The sequence below is a fragment of the Dendropsophus ebraccatus genome, chromosome 15 (assembly GCF_027789765.1).
Source record: "Dendropsophus ebraccatus isolate aDenEbr1 chromosome 15, aDenEbr1.pat, whole genome shotgun sequence".
NCBI lineage: Eukaryota > Metazoa > Chordata > Amphibia > Anura > Hylidae > Dendropsophus > Dendropsophus ebraccatus.
The window spans coordinates 72,968,614-72,988,693 of NC_091468.1; the positions used below are offsets into that span (position 1 = coordinate 72,968,614).

The 20,080-nt window shown below is 46.4% G+C and overlaps 1 protein-coding gene across 5 annotated transcripts in view; it reads left to right on the top strand.

Moving 5' to 3' along the window:
- Window positions 1-1,240: 1,240 nt before the first annotated feature.
- Window positions 1,241-20,080, top strand: part of TTC27 (tetratricopeptide repeat domain 27) — a 238,890-nt gene continuing 220,050 nt past the window's right edge. Inside the window, exons 1-4 of one of the 5 annotated variants that reach the window (XM_069954653.1) lie at window positions 1,241-1,429; window positions 5,053-5,230; window positions 16,664-16,835; window positions 18,761-18,869. In XM_069954653.1, the coding sequence (XP_069810754.1) occupies window positions 5,146-5,230; window positions 16,664-16,835; window positions 18,761-18,869 (366 nt within the window). In that variant the 5' untranslated portion in view covers window positions 1,241-1,429; window positions 5,053-5,145. Of the gene's footprint in view, window positions 1,430-1,559; window positions 1,582-2,490; window positions 2,542-5,052; window positions 5,231-16,663; window positions 16,836-18,760; window positions 18,870-20,080 lie in introns of those variants that run through there. The other 4 variants (XM_069954649.1, XM_069954652.1, XM_069954651.1 and 1 more) reach the window with 4 other exon arrangements.

Genomic DNA, 20,080 nt, shown 5'->3' on the forward strand with positions numbered 1-20,080 from the left:
GTAGATTTACCAACCACCTCTGCTGGAAGTTTGTTCCAGGTATCTACTACTCTTTCAGTAAAATAATATTTTCTTACATTGCTTCTGATCTTTCCCCAACTAACCTCTCACTGTGTCCTCTTGTTCTTGAGCTCAGTTTTTTACTAAAAACACTTCCCTCCTGAACCTTATTTAGTCCCTTAACATACTTAAAGGGAATAACCCTAACCCCAGGGGGGGAATAACCCTAACCCCAGGGGGGCTTCTAGTAGTATAAGTGTAAAAGTTAAAAAAAAAAAGTGTTATTAATAAAAAGCCCCCTCCCCTAATAAGAGTCTGAATCACCCCCCTTTTTCCCAGGTTATTAATAAAAGTAAATAAATAAATAAACAAACATGTTTGCTATCGCCGCGTGCGTAATCGCTAGAACTATTAATTAATCACATTCCTGATCTCGCACGGTGAACGGCGTAAGCGCCAAAAAATCCCAAAGTGCAAAATTGCGCATTTTTGGTCGCATCAAATCCAGAAAAATGTTAATAAAAAGCGATCAAAAAGACGTATATGGGCAATCAAGGTACCGATAGAAAGTAAACATCATGGCGCAAAAAATGACACCTCGCACAGCCCCATAGACCAAAGGATAAAAGCGTTATAAGCCTGGGAACGGAGCGATTGTAAGGAACGTATATTTGTAAACAATGGTTTGAATTTTTTACCGGCCATCAGATACAATATAAGTTATACATGTTATATATCGTTTTAATCGTAACAACTTGTGGAACATATATAACAAGTCAGTTTTACCCCAGGGCGAATGGCGTAAAAACACATATCCACTAAATACACAAAATATGTTTTTTTTTTTTTCAATTTCACCACACATTGAATTTTTTCCTGGTTTCGCAGTGACTTTATGCAAAAATTCAGCCGTCATTGCAAAGTACAATTAGTGGCGCAAAAAATAAGGATAAGGGCTGATGTGGGTCTCTAGGTGGATAAATGCAAGTGCTATGTATGGCCGTATATACACAAGGAGGAAAAAACGAAAACGCAAAAATCAAAATTGCCCCGGTCCTTAAGGGGTTAAGTTACATCACATACAGGAAAGCCGCTGTGTTGTCTTGGAGATTTGTACGTTTTTTGGCGCCATTTGCCTTTCCTGCTCAGGGCACCAGAACCTTCCAGGCCCTTCTGGGTCTCTAATGCCTCACAACACACAGAGCTGGCAGGACGCGGTGTACAGTGCTCCATCCCTCGTGGCGGTGCACCGGACCACTAGGCTCTCGGTAAGGCCGCTCACACCGTCACCATAACGACCGTACACTGCGCTGTGAGGCGTGACACGTGAGTGCGCGCGCATCCCCTGTGTACTCACGTGACCGTTCCCAGCGTGCTCCGCGGAAGTGTCATGGCCGCGCACTGAAGCGGGGAAGCAGCACATGTGCAGGTGAGAGAGCGGCCCCTCACGTGATGCCGATAGACTGGCAGCTGTCCTGACACCCTCACCCTATCGCGATACAGTCCCTCTCCATCCTTCCTGTGTATAATTCTAATGCCTGCAGCTCAGCATGTTATATACACCAGTGGAGCTTTACCTCAGTACGTAGCCATGCTAGTCTATAGGATATGCTATATAGCAGCATAGTGTGTTCCTCCTATGGTCTGTATCCTCTCTGGGTGGCACAGCAGTAGCAGAGTGTTGTGTCATCTGATGGTGACGTCACAGTCCCCAGTATATTATCTAGGAGTCATGTACCCCCATATAGATGGTGTAATTGTATCCTGTGACATCACAGTGACATCATCATGTGTCCTATGTTATTCCATTGTCTGTGACATCATCATGTGTCCTATGTTATTCCATTGTCTGTGACATCATCATGTATCCTCTTATTCCATTCTCTGTGACATCATCATGTATCCTATGTTATTCCATTGTCTGTGACATCATCATGTATCCTCTTATTCCATTCTCTGTGACATCATCATGTATCCTATGTTATTCCATTCTCTGTGACATCATCATGTATCCTATGTTATTCCATTGTCTGTGACATCATCATGTGTCCTATGTTATTCCATTCTCTGTGACATCATCATGTATCCTCTTATTCCATTCTCTGTGACATCATCATGTATCCTCTTATTCCATTCTCTGTGACATCATCATGTGTCCTATGTTATTCCATTCTCTGTGACATCATCATGTGTCCTCTTATTCCATTCTCTGTGACATCATCATGTATCCTCTTATTCCATTCTCTGTGACCTCATCATGTGTCCTATGTTATTCTATTCTCTGTGACATCATCATGTGTCCTATGTTATTCCATTCTCTGTGACATCATCATGTGTCCTATGTTATTCCATTCTCTGTGACCTCCTCATGTGTCCTATGTTATTCCATTCTCTGTGACCTCCTCATGTGTCCTATGTTATTCCATTCTCTGTGACATCGGTGTATAAGTGCTCACTCTTCAAACTTCTCCCAGTTCCCAGGATTGGATCCATTTTCTCTCTGCATGGGGGTGAAGGGGCAGAGAGAGGAGCAGAGTTAAGGTGGGTGGCTGATAAGCTGCTTGATGATCGGCTGATCGTGGTCTTTCACTATACTGTAAGATCGTGATTGACAGCGACCGTCCATGTAATATGAGCAGTGGCAGCAGACCACCACTGACTTCAGTGGGCAGCCCGAACGATCTAAGGATCCTTTGGGCAGCCGCTCCTGTCCACTCACTGTCTGTGCGTGTAATAGCACAGGCAGCGAGCAGGGAATGAAGGAGAGGCGAGCGCTGAGCTAACAGGTCGGTACTCGCTTCCATTAGAAAACAGTCCATTATCTACAGGTGAGGGAAAGACTAGTGGATCTGTCGGGGTCGCTGACATTTTTAGGGGGGATTTCCATGTCCATAGACAACTGATCATGCACCGACAGAGCTCCCAGCATCATGGTGAATTAGGATGTTGGCAGTAAGGATGGTCCGAACCTGCTGAGGTTCGGGTTCGTATGAACCTGAACGCTCTGCAGCAGATTCCCGCTGTATCCACCCGCTGCACGGAGCAGGCAGACAGCCTATGGCTACGGCTGTATCCCAGTTTTCCAGGCGGTCCTCCCTCTGGATCCGCCCGCTCCGCGGAGCAGGCAGACAGCGGGAATCATTACCGAGGGTTCGGGTTCGTACGAACCCGAACTGAACTCGGTTCGGACCATCCCTAGTTGGCAGCTCTGAACCTGTTTAAAGTTTGCGCCAGTGTACTTACAGCGGTGTGGCTGTGCAGAACACTCACACTAACTTTAAAACAGTTTCAGAGCTCCTGACATCACATTTAAAGCAACTCTGTACCCACAATCTGAACCCCCCTCCCCTCCCCTCCCCTCCCTTGTACCTTCGGATAGCGGCTTTTAATCCATGCTCTGTCCTGGGGTCCGTTCGGCAGGTGATGCAGTTATTGTCCTAAAAAACAACTTTTAAACTGGCAGCCCTGTGTCATACTGGCGTGGCCTAGATTGTGTATGCATTAGGCTGGCACACCCTCTTCGTCCCTCCTCATCATTAGGAATGCCTCTGGCAGATTTCTCCTATTCCTCACCTGTGAGAACACGGCACATGGGCTGGATCGTTAAGGCACCTGTGCAATGTTCAGACAGGAGAAAATGTTCTAGGGGCATTCCTAATGATGGAGAGGGATGGAGAGGGGGTGCATCACCTGCCAAACGGAGCCCAGGACAGATCTCGGATTAAAAGCAGCTATCCGAGGGTACAAGTGGTTTGGGGGGTCAGATTGTGGGTACAGAGTCACTTTAATCATGATGCTGGAGCTCCGAGGTCCGCAGAACACCGCCGCTCAGGAATGCCTACCTGACACTGGGACTGGAGCATGTTCTAGAGCTGACAGATTCCACTATAATTTTTTTATATTGTTCCTCCAGATTTGCTATTATATGGGGGATACAAGTATTTACAGGAGTTGTCACACATTGGGGACGATTTATCAAACATGGTGTGAAGTGAATCTGGCCCAGTTGCCCCCGGCAACCAATCAGATTCCACCTTTCATTTCTCACAGACTCTTTGGTTACACCATGTTTGATAAATCTCCCCCATTCTCTTTAAAGCAGTTGTTCACCCAAAAATCTGGTGCCCGACATTTGTAATTTACTTTGATAAAAAAAATCTCCGGTCTTCCAGTACTTACCAGCTGCTGTATGTCCTGCAGGAAGTGGTGTATTCTCTCCAGTCTGACACAGTGCTCTCTGCTGCCACCTCTGTCCATGTCAGGAACTGTTTTTCAAAACGTTTTTCCTTTCAAATAAACTGGTGCCAGAGATTTGTAATTTACTTCTATTTAAAAATCTGCAGTCTTCAAGTACTTATCAGCTGCTGTATGTCCTGCAGGAAGTGGTGTATTCTCTCCAGTCTTCAAGTACTTATCAGCTGCTGCATGTCCTGCAGGAAGTGGTGTATTCTCTCCAGTCTGACACAGTGCTCTCTGCTGCCACCTCTGTCCATGTCAGGAACTGTCCAGAGCAGCAGAGGTTTTCTATGGGGATTTGCTGCTGCTCTGGACAGTTCCTGACATGAACAGAGGTGGCAGCAGAGAGCACTGTGTCAGACTGGAGAGAATACACCACTTCCTGCAGGACATGCAGCAGCTGATAAGTACTGGGAGACTGGAGAGAATACACCACTTCCTGCAGGACATACAGCAGCTGATAAGTACTTAAAGACTGAAGATTTTTTTAATTGAAGTAAATTACAAATCTCTGGTACCAATTGATTTAGGGTGCGTTCACACCTGCAGCAGATTTGATGCTGTGTTCAGTTATTTAAATGAAATCTGCTGCAGAAAATCAGCTGCAGATCCTGTAGGTGTGAACGCACCATTAAAATATAAAAAAAAATTAGGGGGTACTACCCCTTTAAAATCTTGTCTATGATTGTTCTCGGCCTCATACATGCCCTTGTGTTAAACTGTGATCTGTGAGCTCGCAGCATGCGGTCAGTCCCTCTGTGGGATTCTGCTATGTTCTGTCCAGTGATTGATTGTTCTTCTTTGTATGTCTTGCAGGTGTCTGTGAATCCTCATACAGACCGTTATCACTTGCCTATTCCCCACACCTGCTGTCTTCTCACCTGTGGTGTTCTTTACTGTTCAACTTGAATGGAAACCGATCTGGAAATAGACGTTCTCCGGGGCTTTCAACCCTCCCCACAGAATCGTCAATATGAGGCAAAAGCAAATGGCGGTAAGAGCTGTAGAATCCAGCATGTTATTGATATTCTATTACGGACAATACATGTTATACTGGAGGGAATTGTCTTCTACCATGGGACAAGTTACTGATGGTTTCAGCTCCATGTCCTATAGTCTAAGCAAAAAATAAATGGTCTGAAATCCTAGGCAAAGCCTCCATACTGTACGTTACATTTGGATTGGCCTGCATAGAGGTAAAAGGACGATCCAGGAATAAATGGAATATTGCATAAAGGACGCACAAAACTACACTATATACACGTTAAACAATATATATATATATATATATATATATATATATATATATATATATATATATATATATATGGATCAGAAGCAAATACAGGCAGTGATACAAACAGTTTTAGCAATAGTCAATTACTGTTACACTGTGACTTTTGGTTGCAAAGCAAACACATGTGAGGCGTGTGTTGCTGAGCAGATTTCAGAACTATTCAACATAACCTCCCTTGGAAGAAGAACCCGCTCTCTGCCAAACCCCAACACTTAAACCCCAGGCCAGACACCCCCCTCTCACCCTGTCAGGTTGTCCCAAGTTCCTCCCTCCTGGACTGAAAGCAAAACCCATACAATCCTAAGAGGGGTCCTAACTTTTCCACACGGGGTCAGAAGGAGATGGTTCTCGCACCATCGGATCCAGCTGAACCTTCAGAACATTTAGAGACCAAACACTGCATTTCTCCCCAGCTTCCACTAGTAGTTCCACTTATCTCCCTATCCCATTGTCCTAGAGAGGAGGGAGATGTAGGGAAGCGTATGGCTCGATCCAGTATTGGAAAATAAGTTATGCCGCCAGGATGCACGGTAACTCCATAACTTCCATTCAGTTCAAGCTTCACCTTGAATAACTTTATAGTCAGGTGGCTTGTAGTAGTGGACGCCAGATACCACGATGGGTAAGCGTTCTTTATGAATCTTTGGATACCGCATTGTTTGAGTATAGTTAGATGCAGGTTATCTAGGAGGCCATGTGGATACACTGCATGACCATATATAATGATTTGGACGCTTACATAATATACGTTGGTATGACCATGTGACTTTCTACAATCTTGGTTTTTTGGCTGTCTTTAATTACTGGATCCCTTTTTGCACAAAAAACTTTTTTTATGTGGTTTTTAATCATGCCAATAAAAATTGTTAATATTTAAGAATCTAGCTTTGTGTTGTGTAATTATTTTTAGGTGGCTTGTAATCTAGTTTGCTTCCCTTTGTTCTGCTCTTCTCACATATTCCTCAGTTTGCTTGTACACTGTACATCACTACTAAGCGCTGTGGATTGATCTATTATTCTATCTATGTCTCGGATAGTGTACTGCTGTGAATGGGCTGGGAGCCCATTTGGCTTATGATCACATTTTGCTGCCCACACATTGGGAGTCAGTGATAAATATAATTAGTGTGAGAAACCCTGTAAGGCATTTTTTTCCTGTTCTACATTTTCATTGTCCAGCTTTGATCCTTTGAATTAAAGATTGCAATCATCATAATTTCTTCTCTCAGTCAGCCATCTTTTTGGATGCTAGATCCTTTGTTAAAGGGCTATTAATCCTAAAGTACAAGGCTTAGAATAGTAAGGCTTCCAAGAAGTCTATAAACCGTGGCCAACATTTTTAGCCACACGGAGATGGTGCCCATGCCACCGCAGTGTCCCCAACGCTTCTGCTCCTTCAAAGTCACGACTCGGCTGAGCGGGTGTTTCCTGCCCACAGGTAGCGTGTCATGACAGGTAATATAGGGAGACTGGAGGCTGTCAGGATGCTGGTGGTGCTTCAGAGGAATGGGTAAGTATAATTTATTATATTTCCCCCAACCCCTGCCCACTTGAGATTAGTAACTTTCGTCTGGAGAAGCCTTTAAATTTATTATAGACATATAGGGGGACATTTATCAAGCCAGTCTAAAGTATTGCCCCCCCCCCCCTTTTTTTCTCCGGCGGGATTTATTAAGAAGAGCACGCCTCTAGTACAGCCGCCTCTGAAGCTGGAGTAGATTTTTGCCTGGTTTACAACTCCTCCCTGCCTCGCTGCGCCCTCTTCCCCTGCGCACCAACCCATCAGACCAACGGGGGATATGGCAGCCGTACGCCATGGAAAAGGGACAACTGCCCCTTTTTACGCCTGGGGTGCTCAATGATAAATCCCCCCGTAATGCTAACTCTTTGCATCTATACATTTTGAGCCATTTCATGCTAGGTCATGTGATTTACTATTTTTTTTTTTAAAACATATTTTATTAGCATTTTCCAGGCAAAACAAATCATGTATAAATTTTTGAGACATAGCTGGAAATAGAATGTACAGGTACATGCATGCTGAAGATGAAGTGGTCGTGAATCGTTACCAATAACTTCTACCTGAAACAGCCATCATCTTCAAGTAACTGAGACCCCATTATGGGCGTTTGAGAGCTCCCAGGGAATTCGCATTCACACGTTTTGTGAAGTTGTCCGTGCACAGGGACAAATTTATAGCCCATTGCTTTGTATTGGGCTATAATGTCCCTTTGGTGGTATGTGGTGTGATATGCTGAGGGGTTGTGTTGCTGGGTGGTGTAGTGCAACCTTAGGGCTCACCTTCTAAAACCTTCCTGTCACGGTGGGGTCCGAGGGTGCTGGGGCCCTTGTCTTCTTCAGCATACAGACAGGGACATATAATTTTTAATAAAAGTCTTCACACAATAGCGGTGAAAGTATATCAAGACTTTACTTGAAGGATAACTATATACAATCCATAGAGGGGCATCTGATGACGGCAAACTGTTGGCTTGATCAGAGTCCTTTGCTTCAGGGAGAGGGTTACCTTAGTTACTATAGCTTAGACTTGGTGGATAAATAGGATTTCAAAGAGACAGACCTGTTCCAGGGACTTCATAGCTAGTGGGGCGGAGCTAGCTTTCCCCTGGCCAATCACTAGAGTGTGATAGGTTACAGGGGAGGAGCACTGATCAAGCTCAACACTTGTATTATTAGTGATTAATACACAACAACATATTAAATAAATACATAGCAGAAAACAATACTACTACAAAAGAGCTAAGGAAAAGCAGCAAATACATAGGCCCTAATACAGACTGTCTAAGGTTGCCAATAGCAACAATACATCTCCAGACGCCTGACAACAAACACCTTTCTGGGCCATTACAGGGCTATTCACATGTTCAGTGTTTTTACAGATCTCTAATCCGTTTCGTTTAAAGGGAACCTGTCACCCCCCGTTTCCATTTAAAAATAGGACATGTCATAACTCGGAACGGATTGGGTTCTTACCAATGTTACCAATGTAATTTAAAATGCTTTAAAACAGATCTGTGAAAAAAACTGACAGGGATGCAAAATGGATGACAAAACGGATGGTTTTCCACAGATCACGGAGCTAGCTAACGGATCACAATCACGGACCAGGAAAAACACTGAACGTGTGAATGCAGCCTTACAGTACCGCTCCGTTAGATGAAAAGGTTGCATTATGTCTGCTATAGCCTGCAGAACATAGGGTGTCCTTAGTTTCTGGAAGAACTTTAGCACTCTTGTCTCCGTGTCAATGCGATCTAGCCCAAAGAAGACCTTTAATTGAGATGCTATCATCGGAACACCAGGGGGTGTTGGAGATGGCCAATTGTAAAATATGCACTGGAGTGGCGGCGGTGAGCACGCCTCACTAACATCTTCTGGCGGGCACAATTGGTGAAATAATATGGTTTGCGTGGTCAAGGCCAGCTTGGTTTTCCAATGTGTATGGATATAAGTTATAACCTCTTGCCAAAATTGGGCTGTGTAACTACAACTTCAGACTCCATGCCACATGTTGGTAAGTGGCGTTTGACTATCCTTTAACTTTAAGGGGGAGCTCTGGAGACTAATTCTTTACAATTTTTTTAATACACTGATTTACTACTTATATTACTTTGTAATTAGATCATTAAAACAAAGCAAATTTATACTTTTTGGTTTATTGAAAGTACAGTGGATTATGAGCATAATTTGTCACAGGACCTTGTAATTTAAATCCACTATTAAACAAAAGCACATCTTCTCATAAGAAATCACTGATCTGCAGACAGTTGGTTCTACACCCCAACCCTGATAACACAGCAGCTGGATATGTGATATATAAGTTACTGTACAGTATAGCAGCATGTGGTATATAATGTATAGTAACTGTATAACCCTGATAACACTGCAGCTGGATATGTGATATATAAGTTACTGTACAGTATAGCAATCAGCATGTGGTATATAATGTATAGTAACTGTATAACCCTGATAACATAGCAGCTGGATATGTGATATATAAGTTACTGTACAGTATAGCAGCATGTGGTATATAATATATAGTAACTGTATAACCCTGATAACACAGCAGCTGGATATGTGATATATAAGTTACTGTACAGTATAGCAGCATGTGGTATATAATGTATAGTAACTGCATAACCCTGATAACACAGCAGCTGGATATGTGATATATACGTTACTGTACAGTATAGCAGCATGTGGTATATAATGTATAGTAACTGTATAACCCTAATAACACAGCAGCTGGATATGTGATATATAAGTTACTGTACAGTATAGCAATCAGCATGGGGTATATAATGTATAGTAACTGTATAACCCTGATAACACAGCAGCAGCTGGATATGTGATATATAAGTAACTGTACAGTATAGCAGCATGTGGTGTATAATGTATAGTAACTGTATAACCCTGATAACACAGATGCTGGATATGTGATATATAAGTTACTGTACAGTATAGCAGCATGTGGTGTATAATGTATAGTAACTGTATAACCCTGATAACACAGCAGCTGGATATGTGATATATAAGTTACTGTACAGTATAGCAGCATGTGGTATATAATGTATAGTAACTGTATAACCCTGATAACACTGCAGCAGCTGGATATGTGATATATAAGTTACTGTACAGTATAGCAATCAGCATGTGGTATATAATGTATAGTAACTGTATAACCCTGATAACACAGCAGCTGGATATGTGATATATAAGTTACTGTACAGTATAGCAGCATGTGGTATATAATGTATAGTAACTGTATAACCCTGATACCACAGCAGCAGCTGGATATGTGATATATGTTACTGTACAGTATAGCAATCAGCATGTGGTATATAATGTATAGTAACTGTATAACCCTGATAACACAGCAGCTGGATATGTGATATATAAGTTACTGTACAGTATAGCAGCATGTGGTATATAATGTATAGTAACTGTATAACCCTGATAACACAGCAGCTGAAAATGTGATATAAGTTCCTGTCCAGTAATGGAGAGGATGGGAAACACAAGGACTGACAGAGACTGCAGGGAGCAGGAAGGAATGAGCAGGACAGATGTGGGCACATACATGCAGCGCTCTCTGTCCGGGGAGAGAGGGGTTACAGCTATGGAGAGATTACCCCCACAGTCCTGTCCCCTGATGTAAGCCCGAGCTGTAGACCCCGCTATTCAGACAATGCCCCTCCCACCTTCTTACCCCAAAGCAATGCTCTTACACCAAGTTACTCTTCTGAAAAACTGTGATCCCTTGTTGCATAGCGCTCTTAGTCCAAGTTACTGTTAAACCAAGGTACCACTGTATAACTGTCATTTAAAAGAATTTTGCAGAAATTAAGTGATATTAAGAAACCCTGTAACAGGTTTTACTGGGCAAAAAAAGCCTTCTCAACATCAGGCCAGGTCGTCTACATTACAGAGGAGCAAAGTAAAGGTTTGTTGAGTCCATTTTGACCTATGGGGGGGGGGGGGGAGTGGCCGAGGGGAATGAGTGAGCAGGAAGAGGAGACGAGCAGCTGTCCAGCTGTGAGTGCTTATCTGGGAGCTTGGTGAGAGAAGATTGCAGGGTGTTGTGCTGTGCAGGGCTGCCTTTTCTCCTCTCTGTGCTTCCTCATCCCCCTTTGCCCCTCCCCCCTCCATAGAGCATAAAGGACACAAATTGGTAGCAGGATAGGGCTCTCCCCTTACTGCTGCCAATTCACGGAAGTGGTTATTAAACTAAAAAGTATAGATTTATTTTTATGGCGTTCCATTACAGAGTGATATAACTTTGTGTAAGCACTGTATCTTTTTATATATTCCTTTCAGGAGTCCTCCTTTAAGCTTTAATGTACCTGTAATAAATGCCACCGTTTTTGTAGCTGTTCCACATGTTACTTTATAAGCGTCTTCATTTCCAGCACACCCAGCCTCCCCCGCTCATCACGCTAAGTCCATCCATTAAGCTCATCTTATCTGGATACATGGATGCTCGTTTTTTCTTCCACTTTGCTTGACTTAGACTCATTTGCTGCTTGAGAAGCTCAGACAGTGCAGACATTAGAAAACTCACAATGTTTTTGCTGGTCTATTTTTTTTTCCAGTGAAAATGCCTGATTGCACATTGTAAGGCTTTGAAGCGTGCGCAGGCAGACAGGCGCGGTATAGTGACAGCACAGCGAGTCCTCAGGTCACCTCCACAGCATTGGCTGTAGGAGGAAATCAGATAAACGTGCACCAACCTTGGCCAGAAGTACAGCTAACTATATGTAAGCAGCCGAGCACCGTTCCTGGTATCGACTGCCGCCATGACAGTCGGGAATTTGTACCGTTAAAACCAATGAAATACTTTCCCTTTCAGATATTCAGAAGGGACGACCATAAGGAAGGATGCAGAATCCATATCTCTCTTTATTGATTGCGGAGACACATGCTTAGAGACCCGCAGATCAGTGCAGAGACGGATGATAGATGCGCTCAAAGTATAGTGGGTTTTTTTATTCATTTTTTAGGCCGTAATCGTTGAGAGATGAACGGTGGAAGATCAGAGGCAAAGCAGAAGGGGAATTAAACGGATATTAAGGCAAAAATCATTTTCTGTTAAATCAACTGGTTTCAGAAAGTTATATAGATTTGTAATTATATAAAAATCTTTTTATAAAAATCGCCAGTCTTCCAGTACTTATCAGCTGCTGTATGTCCTGCAGGAATTTGTGTATCCTCTCCAATCCTCTCTGCTGCCACCTCTGTCCATGTCAGGAACTGTCCAGAGCAGAAGAGGTTTTCTATGGGGATTTGCTGCTGCTCTAACTTTCTGAAACCAGATGACTTAATAGAAAAAGATTTTACCCATTTTTTTTTTTTTTTTTTTTTTGGGGGGGGGGAAACATACAACAGTGATCTCCAGAGATTAGGGGTGCAGCTAAAGGCTTGTGGGACCTCTCCACCCAATCAGAAGCCGTCACCATCACATCTAGTGACTCACAGGGGACTACGTCTGGTCACATAACAGTAGTAATAATTTTTATTTTTATAGCACCAACATATTCAGCAGCATTACAATTCTGGGGTTAGGGTTAGACAAAAATCTGAAAAAACATACAGATCCAGATGTAATTATCAAGCCATATATGAGGAGTGAGGGCCCTGATCACAAGAGCTTACAGTCTATAAGGACAGGGTGGGAGACAAAAGGCAGAGGGCCAAAAGTGCCTCATTGCTACCGTGCCGCCATCTTTATACATAGGATAATGTAGGTGAAGCAGCCACTAACCAGTGCCTGTGTGCTACAGGTCTAATCGCCGAGCTGTAATAATGTTGTTATAAAGCATGCTGCAATGTTCTCTGACCTTTTAGCTGCTTCTTTCCTGTTGTCTCCTTCTATATTATATTATATTTCTTCCCGCGCTGTATGGAAATCAGTGCTAGCGAGGCATGTGGGCAGCATCTCTCCCCTAACTAATCACGGCCTCAGGGCTCTCATGGCCGCCCCTCTGGGCTCTCATGGCCACCCCTCTGGGCTCTCATGGCCGCCCCTCTGGGCCCTCATGGCCGCCCCTCTGGGCTCTCATGGCCGCCCCTCTGGGCCCTCATGGCCGCCCCTCTGGGCTCTCATGGCCGCCCCTCTGGGCCCTCATGGCCGCCCCTCTGGGCCCTCATGGCCGCCCCTCTGGGCCCTCATGGCCGCCCCTCTGGGCACTGATGCGGAGCAGGTGCTGTAAGAAAAATATTTCAAGATTGTTGATGGTCCATTTGCTTTAAAGTGACACTGTCCCCCCCTGGTGCATTCTGACATCTCTACACAGGTGTAAAGGGTAAATTTAGCGGTTTTTATATCCTATTTTATATCATACGTCATGGTGCTTGTTCAAGTAAAAAGTGTCCTTTTATCAACTGCAGATTGTGTTAAGTGGGCAGGGCATTAGCGCCACTTAGCCCCACCCACAATGACAGCCCCGCCCCCTCGCCGGCCATTGGAACAGGCTGTCCGAAAGGTCTAGACCCTACCCCCTTTACGTCCGCCAACCAATGGGTGTCAAGGGGCGGGGCCAACTGGGGCATCGTGGGCGGGACTAAGTGGCGCTACTGCCGGAAGGCCACGCCCACTTAATACAATCTGCAGTTGATAAAAGGACACTTTTTACTTGAACAAGCACCATGACGTATGATATAAAATAAGGTATGAAAAACGCTAAATTTACCCTTAACACCTGTGTAGAGATGTCAGAATGCACAAAGGAGGGGGGGGGGGCAGGGTCACTTTAATGATCATCTGGAATCTAGAATGAGAATAATAATGCTGAGTAGATATAATAAAGTGCTAGTAGTAGAAATGTTTTGACCTGTACACGTTATATAGTCATACATATGGATATATACCATCCTCGGAATTCAGAGCTTGTAGACCTGAGTGTGTGTTATAGAGCTGGATCCCCTCATGCCTTAGACTTGTGATCCTTAGTAACTCCGACCTCTTAGAATTGGCGGGGTCATTATCTTACATTGCTCTCTTTCTATAGTGATTATTTTTATACCATTCTACTCACACAGCAGTGAGGCAGGTGAATGGGAATTATGGTTACACACTATTCCAGGACGTTGCATTGTTATATGTGTCCCAAAGGATGAGTGGATGAGCAGCACTCTATCACTATATCTAGCCATTATTTATCTTGTATTTTCTGCAGATTTCTCTTGAGTGTTTTTTTAGCCATCTCTTCCCTTCTGCTGTGTGTGTTCCCAGGCACTCCCCTCCCATCTCCCTCCTCCTCCTCCCCTCCCATCTCCCTCCTCCTCCCCTCCTGCCTCCCTCCTCCTCCCCTCCTGCCTCCCTCCTCCTCCCCTCCCATCTCCCTCCTCCTCCCCTCCTGCCTCCCTCCTCCTCCCCTCCTGCCTCCCTCCTCCTCCCCTCCCATCTCCCTCCTCCTCCCCTCCTGCCTCCCTCCTCCTCCCCCCCTCCTCCTCCCCTCCTGCCTCCCTCCTCCTCCCCTCCCATCTCCCTCCTCCTCCCCTCCTGCCTCCCTCCTCCTCCTCCCCTCCCCTCCTGCCTCCCTCCTCCTCCCCTCCTGCCTCCCTCCTCCTCCCCTCCTGCCTCCCTCCTCCTCCCCTCCCTCCTCCTCCTCCCCTCCCATCTCCCTCCTCCCCTCCCTTCTCCCTCCTCCCCTCCCTTCTCCCTCCTCCCCTCCCATCTCCCTCCTCCCCTCCCATCTCCCTCCTCCTCCCCTTCTGTCTCCCTCCTCCTCCCCTCCCTCCTCCTCCTCCCCTCCCATCTCCCTCCTCCCCTCCCATCACCCTCCTCCCCTCCCATCACCCTCCTCCTCCCCTCCCATCACCCTCCTCCTCCCCTCCCATCACCCTCCTCCTCCCATCTCCCTCCTCCTCCCCTTCTGTCTCCCTCCTCCTCCCCTCCCTCCTCCCCTCCCATCTCCCTCCTCCTCCCCTTCTGTCTCCCTCCTCCTCCCCTCCCATCTCCCTCCTCCCCTCCCATCACCCTCCTCCTCCCCTCCCATCACCCTCCTCCTCCCCTCCCATCTCCCTCCTCCTCCCCTTCTGTCTCCCTCCTCCTCCCCTCCCTCCTCCTCCTCCCCTCCCATCTCCCTCCTCCTCCTCCCCTCCCTTCTCCCTCCTCCTCCTCTCCTCCTGCCTTCCTCCTCCTCCTCCCCTCCCCTCCTGCCTCCCTCCTCCTCCCCTCCTGCCTCCCTCCTCCTCCCCTTCTGTCTCCCTCCTCCTCCCCTCCCATCTCCCTCCTCCCCTTCTGTCTCCCTCCTCCCCTCCCTTCTCCCTCCTCCCCTCCCATCTCCCTCCTCCTCCCCTTCTGTCTCCCTCCTCCTCCCCTCCCTCCTCCTCCTCCCCTCCCATCACCCTCCTCCTCCCCTCCCATCACCCTCCTCCTCCCCTCCCATCTCCCTCCTCCTCCCCTTCTGTCTCCCTCCTCCTCCCCTCCCCTCCTGCCTCCCTCCTCCTCCCCTCCTGCCTCCCTCCTCCTCCCCTCCTGCCTCCCTCCTCCTCCCCTTCTGTCTCCCTCCTCCTCCCCTCCCTCCTCCTCCTCCCCTCCCATCTCCCTCCTCCCCTTCTGTCTCCCTCCTCCCCTCCCTTCTCCCTCCTCCCCTCCCATCTCCCTCCTCCTCCCCTTCTGTCTCCCTCCTCCTCCCCTCCCTCCTCCTCCTCCCCTCCCATCACCCTCCTCCTCCCCTCCCATCACCCTCCTCCTCCCCTCCCATCTCCCTCCTCCTCCCCTTCTGTCTCCCTCCTCCTCCCCTCCCTCCTCCTTCTCCCCTCCCATCTCCCTCCTCCTCCCCTCCCCTCCCTTCTCCCTCCTCCCCTCCTGCCTTCCTCCTCCTCCCCTCCTCCCTCCTCCTCTTCCCTCCTCCCTCCTCCTCTTCCCTCCTCCCTCCTCCTCTTCCCTGCTCTCTTCCCCTCCCATCACCCTCCTCCTCCCCTCCCATCTTCCTCCTCCTCCTTCTCCCCCTCCCCTCCCATCTCCCTCCCATCTCCCTCCTCCTCCCCTCCTGCCTCCCTCCTCCTCCCCCCCTCCCATCTCCCTCCTTCTCCCCTTCTGTCTCCCTCCTTCTCCCCTTCTGTCTCCCTCCTTCTCCCCTTCTGTCTCCCTCCTCCTCCCCTCCCTCCTCCTCCTCCCCTCCCGTCTCCCTCCTCCTCCCCTTCTGTCTCCCTCCTCCTCCCCTCCCTTCTCCCTCCTCCTCCTCCTCTCCTCCTGCCTTCCTCTTCCCTTCCCATCACCCTCCTCCTCCCTTCCTGCCTCCCTCCTCCTCTTCCCCTCCCATCACCCTCCTCCTCCCCTCCTGCCTCCCTCCTCCTCTTCCCTCCTCTTCCCATCACCCTCCTCCTCCCCTCCCATCTCCCTCCTCCTCTTCCCTCCTCCTCCCCTCCCATCACCCTCCTCTTCCCCTCCTGCCTCCCTCCTCCTCTTCCCTCCTCTTCCCCTCCCATCACCCTCCTCCTCCCCTCCCATCTGCCTCCTCCTCCTCCCTCCATATACTTGTATTGCTTGCAATCTGAGTACATTGTAAGTGGTTTGTAAGCTGATCAGCGGTAATGTACACTGGTTTATGACACATACTGTGAGTATAATATCTGTTCCTTTTCATTATTTCTTCTATACAGAAATCCTGGCTCTGTTGCCTTTGCTGTTTGATGGGGATTATGAGGGAATTGTGCTGAGTCCATTGATACAAGAGATTTTTGGCACATCAGAACCAGGAGAAAAAATTGACTTGTATCTAGAGAGACAGATTGCTGCCTTCCTGGACTCCCCTGCGGAGCAGAACGCTGACAGGTACGGTGTATGGGCGGTGTAATGGCATTCTATCTGTTATGCTGGTGGCCGTTCTCTGCTATTCTGCTTAGTGGGTTGTGCTCCTCTTCTTCAATCTCCCGGCTGGTGAGTGTGGGCCGCAGCGCCCTCTACAGTCTGAACATTTACCTGTTTTTTTTTACTATAAGACGCAGCCCTGGTTTAGATAACTGCAAACGGGACAAACTGTTTTACACTTGGATCATCCGCGAAGGCGTAAGAAAGGTGCGCCAGCTCAGTGCCATCGTATCCACTAAAACAAAGTGTAGCGATCACATTATGCTTAGTTATCCATGTTACACAGGGTCACATAAAAATAATATGAGCAAAGTTCTTAGTCTGTATTACGACCTAAAGTCCCTTCCTGACTGCAGTTTTATTATAAGGAAATGCACAAGATTGGTGTTTACATCTTTACATTGTTCTTCAGATCAGCTAGTTTCAAAAAGTTATATAGATTTTAATTTACTTCTATTAAACAATCATCAGTCTTCCAATACTTATCAGCTGCTGTATGTCCTGCAGGAAGTGGTGTATTTTCTCCAGTCTGACACAGTGCTCTCTGCTGCCACCTCTGTCCATGTCAGGAACTCCTCCACTCAAACATGGGTAAAACAGGTGCAGGTCCAAGAGGTAATAGTGATATAAAATAATCCTTTTAATAAATTGTATGGTATTTTATATCACTACTACCCCTTAGATCTGTGCCTGTTTTACCCATCTTTGAGTGGAGGAGTTCCTGACAGACAGGTGGCAGCAGAGAGCACTGTGTCAGACTGGAGAGAATACACCACTTCCTGCAGGACATACAGCAGCTGATAAGTAATGGAAGACTGGAATTTTTTTAAAATATAATTATTTTACAAATCTGTGTAAAGTCTGACACCAGTTGATTTGAAAGATAAAGATTTTTGCTGCAGTACCCCTTTAAACACACACAGCTCTGCTGCATATAGAGACAAAGCTACCCAAATACACATCTCAGCTATATACACACACACACACACACACACACACACACACTACCTAGCAAGAGGTGGTAGCACGCAGCTTCCATCAGGTACTGTCTTTTAGGGCCTATGGATTGAATCTTCTATGTAACCCAGAACTGTCTTATTTATTATAGGACTGTGTTCATCCGGGCATTTAGTATTTTTTGTGTAGGAACATTCCAGCCAATGCAACATTGCAAGGATTATACTAATCCGCTTCAGTTATAAATTCGGCCTCCATTACTGTGAAAGCTGATCACATGACCGTCACTGACCCGCTGGCTTTGAAACAACGGCCCTGTGTACGTGGCGTGGGTCACAGGTGTCCTTATAAAGTAATAGAGGCTCCCGGATTTATAATTGAAGCCAATTAGTATAATGGAAGGTGCAGCAAAGGAAAATAAAAATGTAACTTGGAAAACCCCTTAAAGGGTGTGTTCACACGTACAGGATCTGCAGCAGATTTGATGGCCGTGAATTTATCTGCAACTTCAAATCTGTGACATCAAATCTGCTGCAGATCCTGTACGTGTGAACGCACCCTAAATAGTGGTAAAACCTGGAATGCCGCTTTTACAGCAGTCTGCAGTCTGTTACATCCAGAGAGACCTAGTAGTGTATATTACTGTATGTCTGTGGTTTATTACACTAGTATATATATCATGTAGTGTCCTATAGGCTCATAGGGGGAGATTTATCAGACATGGAGTAAAGTGAGACTGGCTCAGTCGCCCCCGGCAACCAATCAGATTCCACCTTACATTTTCCAAAGAGTCTGTGAGGAATGAGAGATGGAATCTGATTGGTTTCCGGGGGCGACTGAGCCAGTCTCACTTTACACCATGGTTGATAACTCTCCCCATTGACTATACAGGTGATTGATGCGGCCTCCTTCTCCCCTCCTCTCGGTTGCAGGCAGCTGCTGGTGTTTCTCCTGGGTGTCGGCTGCCTCCATCTCTTTGTGCAGAGTAATTGGACGGGACCCCCTGTGCTGTCGGAGTCCCTGCTGGAGCACATTACACAGGTATCGTATAAAGCTGAGTTCACATTACCTTTTCACCTCCTTTTTTTTTTGTGTGTGTGTAATGGCAGTCAGTGATCATACACCCCCTGCATATCTATCCGCATTCAGCAGGGTGGTGAAGATTCACTATGTAATTGGCCTATGGAGGATTTCTGCACACCAGTTTGCCTTGCCTTGCCTTAATTGTTTCTTTCATTCTCAAAATTTATTTTTTTCATTTTTAATTCTGTAATAAAAATCAGTTACATTCTTAAAGGGGCTATCCCAAAGTAATTAGACACAATCCCCCATCCACAGGACAGGATAATTAGCAGATTTTTGGGGCCCAACTACTGGGACCCCCACATATCACAAGAAAATCCTGGTGGTTAACTACAATACCAGGGGCATCATGGGGGGTTAAAGGGGCACTCTAGCAAAAAACCTTTTCTTTCAAATCAACTGGTTTCATAAAGTTATATAGATTTGTAATTTACTCCTATTTAAAAATCTCAAATCTTCTCATACTTATCAGCTGCTGTATGTCCTGCAGGAAGTGGTATATTCTCTCCAGTCTGACACAGTGCTCTCTGCTGCCACCTCTGTCCATGTCAGGAACTGTCTAGAACAGGAGAGGTTTTTTATGGGGATTTGCTGCTGCTCTGGACAGAGGTGGCAGCAGAGAGCACCGTGTCAGACTGGAGAGAATATACCACTTCCTGCAGGACATACAGCAGCTGATAAGTACTGGAAGACTGGAGATTTAAAGAGAAGTAAATTACAATCTATGTAATGTAACTTTATGAAACCAGTTGGATTGAAAGAAAAAGATTTTTGCTGGATAACCCCTTTACCTACAATACTAGGGTCATCATGAGGGGGGGGGGGGGGTTAATTACAATACTAGGGCATCATGGGGGTTATTTTACAATACTAGGGGCATCTGGAGGTGATCAGTACTTTGCCCTGGGTACTGCCCATCCACGCTCCACCCCCAGTTATAAATGGCTGTATGGTCGGCAGCAGGAGACAGGTCCCAGCCCTGATATAGATGTGGATTACATTTTCCCTCCTTCGTCTGAATGGCGGGTCCCATAGGCCGGAGCTGCACTCCGCAGGCGCCATGCGGTACACCCCAGCAGACACACATCTCATACGCTGGCTGTGAGTGATGTATATTTTACGCCGTTCCTAAAAGCTCTTGATGATCTATAGGAAATGCTTCTCTCCTG